Source organism: Melampsora larici-populina (genome assembly GCF_000204055.1).
Source record: "Melampsora larici-populina 98AG31 unplaced genomic scaffold MELLAscaffold_32, whole genome shotgun sequence".
Lineage (NCBI taxonomy): Eukaryota > Fungi > Basidiomycota > Pucciniomycetes > Pucciniales > Melampsoraceae > Melampsora > Melampsora laricis-populina.
In genome coordinates, this window is record NW_006768796.1 from 1,020,697 (window position 1) to 1,023,199 (window position 2,503).

General features: G+C 43.9%; 2 protein-coding genes across 2 annotated transcripts; both read right to left on the bottom strand.

The window, feature by feature from the left end:
- Positions 1-864, bottom strand: MELLADRAFT_89789 (uncharacterized protein; the record flags this gene model as incomplete). Its single annotated transcript, XM_007412695.1, has 3 exons — positions 1-348; positions 415-601; positions 665-864. 3 exons carry the CDS (start codon positions 862-864, stop codon positions 1-3), a joined length of 735 nt encoding a protein of 244 aa, XP_007412757.1.
- Positions 865-1,194: 330 nt separating this feature from the next.
- MELLADRAFT_31555 (uncharacterized protein) lies at positions 1,195-1,669 on the bottom strand (the record flags this gene model as incomplete). Its single annotated transcript, XM_007412694.1, has 2 exons — positions 1,195-1,354; positions 1,416-1,669. Coding segments are annotated over 2 exons (414 nt in total), but the record flags the coding sequence as incomplete, so codon positions are not given.
- Between the last annotated feature and the right edge of the window lie 834 nt (positions 1,670-2,503).

Consider the following 2,503-nt stretch of genomic DNA (forward strand, 5'->3'; position numbering starts at 1 on the left):
CTAGACATATTCTGCATAGCATGCATTCACATTGCCTATATCATCCATGACATCCATTGTGTCCCCAGGTTGGAGGTAATCTTTAAGTTGATCCTTTGGAACTGACAATGTAATTATTTTTCTAGCCAGAGATGCTTTTTTCTTCTGTACCTGAGGGGTATAAAATGTTTTTGCAGATGATGGTGAGTGTAGCCCTTTCTGGAAGCTGATTACTTGACTCACATTGAATAGGTGCTGTTCAACAGATTGCCCTGCAACCACATGATACACCTTCACGGGGTGAGTCTGCCCTATTCGATGTAGACGGTCAATTGCCTGTTGCACAATCTGTGGATTCCAATGGGCATCCTAATGATATTACTTTTAGCTAATATTGACCACTGCATACATATGAATGAATGATAACAAACACACCATCAGATAGACCTCGTCAGCGCAGGTCATATTCAAGCCCACACCTCCAGCTTCAATAGATACTATAAAGGCCTCAATGTTGTTATCGTTCTTGAATCTGTTGAGTTGGCATGTCCTCTCATGAGTTGTCATGTCACCGTGCAAGGTGCCGCTGCCAATGCCGTGACAATCCAAAGCAATCTTGATCCTGTGGGGTGTGCAGGTTAGCTTACAGGCCAAGTGATATAACAGAGACATAAAATATAATTACCACTCCATGAAACACCTCCATTGGGTATAGATAACAGTCTTCTTGCATAGACCTTTATGCAAAGTTCTATGCTTCTTTTTGAGCTGGGAAACCAAGTATGCAAGCTTGCTACTCAGTGACCAGTCCTCCAGGTAGGCTGGCCTGGCATCAGCAGTCAGTGCCCTCCCATCCGGCACCATGATTCCAAGCTCCTCCTCCATCTCCGTAATCTTGGTCTGATTGAGCTCTTGTTCTTGCTTGAATAAAAGAGGGTGATTGCATGTCATCCTGAGATTCATCAATTGTCTGAAATATTCACCCTGTTTATGTTGGATTTGAGATTCCACACCAAAGTCCTGAAGAAATCTTTCATAATGTTGCTGATATATTGCTTTCACTTTTTGATGCATTTCCAATAAAATGGTCTCATGGTATATTGGAGGTAAATTTGATAGGTGGCTTGATTTGGTCCGCCTAAGCATGAAGTATCTTAGAAGCTGGCTGAGTGTGTCCAAATTTCCTTGATGAACCGGCAGAGTGATTTGACGGTACCATACTGAGTCTTCTTGAAAAGGTTTGATGTGCAGAAATTTGAAGAGCATGTGCAAGTCGCCAATTCTGTTATGGAGCGGAGTACCAGTGAGACAGAGCCGGTTGACTGATTCCAAAGAGGTGAGGACTGCATGGGAGGCGGTTTCATTACGAATTACACTGGCACCAGTAAAGGGTCAGTTTGGTCACAGACCTTTGGTTGCAAAGAGAGAATACTCACTGAGCTTCATCAATGACCACCCTGTACCATCTGGTTGTAAAAGGAACCCGGGTTGATCCACCAAGCCGTTGGTCATACATAAGTGTTTTTGGGGTTGTAATGACAATGTCGGCTGAGTGGATATCACGTAGAGGTATTTTGAATCTGTTGGTGCCATGCCAGCGCAAGACTTTCAAGCTGTTTTTTCTAGTGTGTTTTCCAACCTCCTCTTCCCAGTTGTCCATGAGGCTAGTAGGACATATCAAAAGAGTGGTGTGAGAAGCTCACAGCTGAGTGTCTAGAGGGTTGACGGCTGATGCTGAATGCTGATGTTTGTATTGTCTTGACGCATCCAGTGTTGTAGCAATTAAAGAAATAGTTTGAATTGTTTTTCCAAGCCCCATGTCATCAGCTAGAATTGATGCCCTAGGGCTGACTGGTCCGGTTTGTTCCTCAGTGACAATAAATTCTTCTCCACAGAGACGGTGACACCACCGGTTGAAGGGTGGCATTGATTTATAAAACCAAAGGGAGTGATAAGTTTTGGAATCCGGATTTTCTCTGTCCAACAAAAATGCCAGGCCCTGCTTTTGATGGGGGTGCAGCTGAGAAGTAACTATATCTGAAGGTTCAACAGGCTGAAGATCTGAACCGCAAGAAATGGACGCAAGTCTTGAGGCCTCTTGGCTGGTCAAAATATGATCAGGAAAAGCAGAACTCCAGTTGGGGGTTGTACGTGCTTCTAGATCCACCAGAGGAATATGTTGATGTTGGTGAGGTTGGTAATGAGTAGGACGCTGGAGTTTGATCTGGAAAGTCTTGACAATCTTCACAAGGGTTGCTTGATACCAATTTGGTATAAATACAAGTACTTTGACTTGCAATTGAGTGGCATCAAGTCCATGACATTCTACAATAGTTGTGTTGACAGTAGAGCTGATGAGAACTGGGTGACTTGGTTCCAAATAAGTATTAGACTTCCATCCACCGGCAGGTTCAGATTTATATGTACGCGGAGTACTTCCAAGCAGCTTCAATAGACAACTATCAACTCCTGCAGGACATACCCCAATGAATGACCACTTGGGAGAGGTAATATCCGGCGCGTC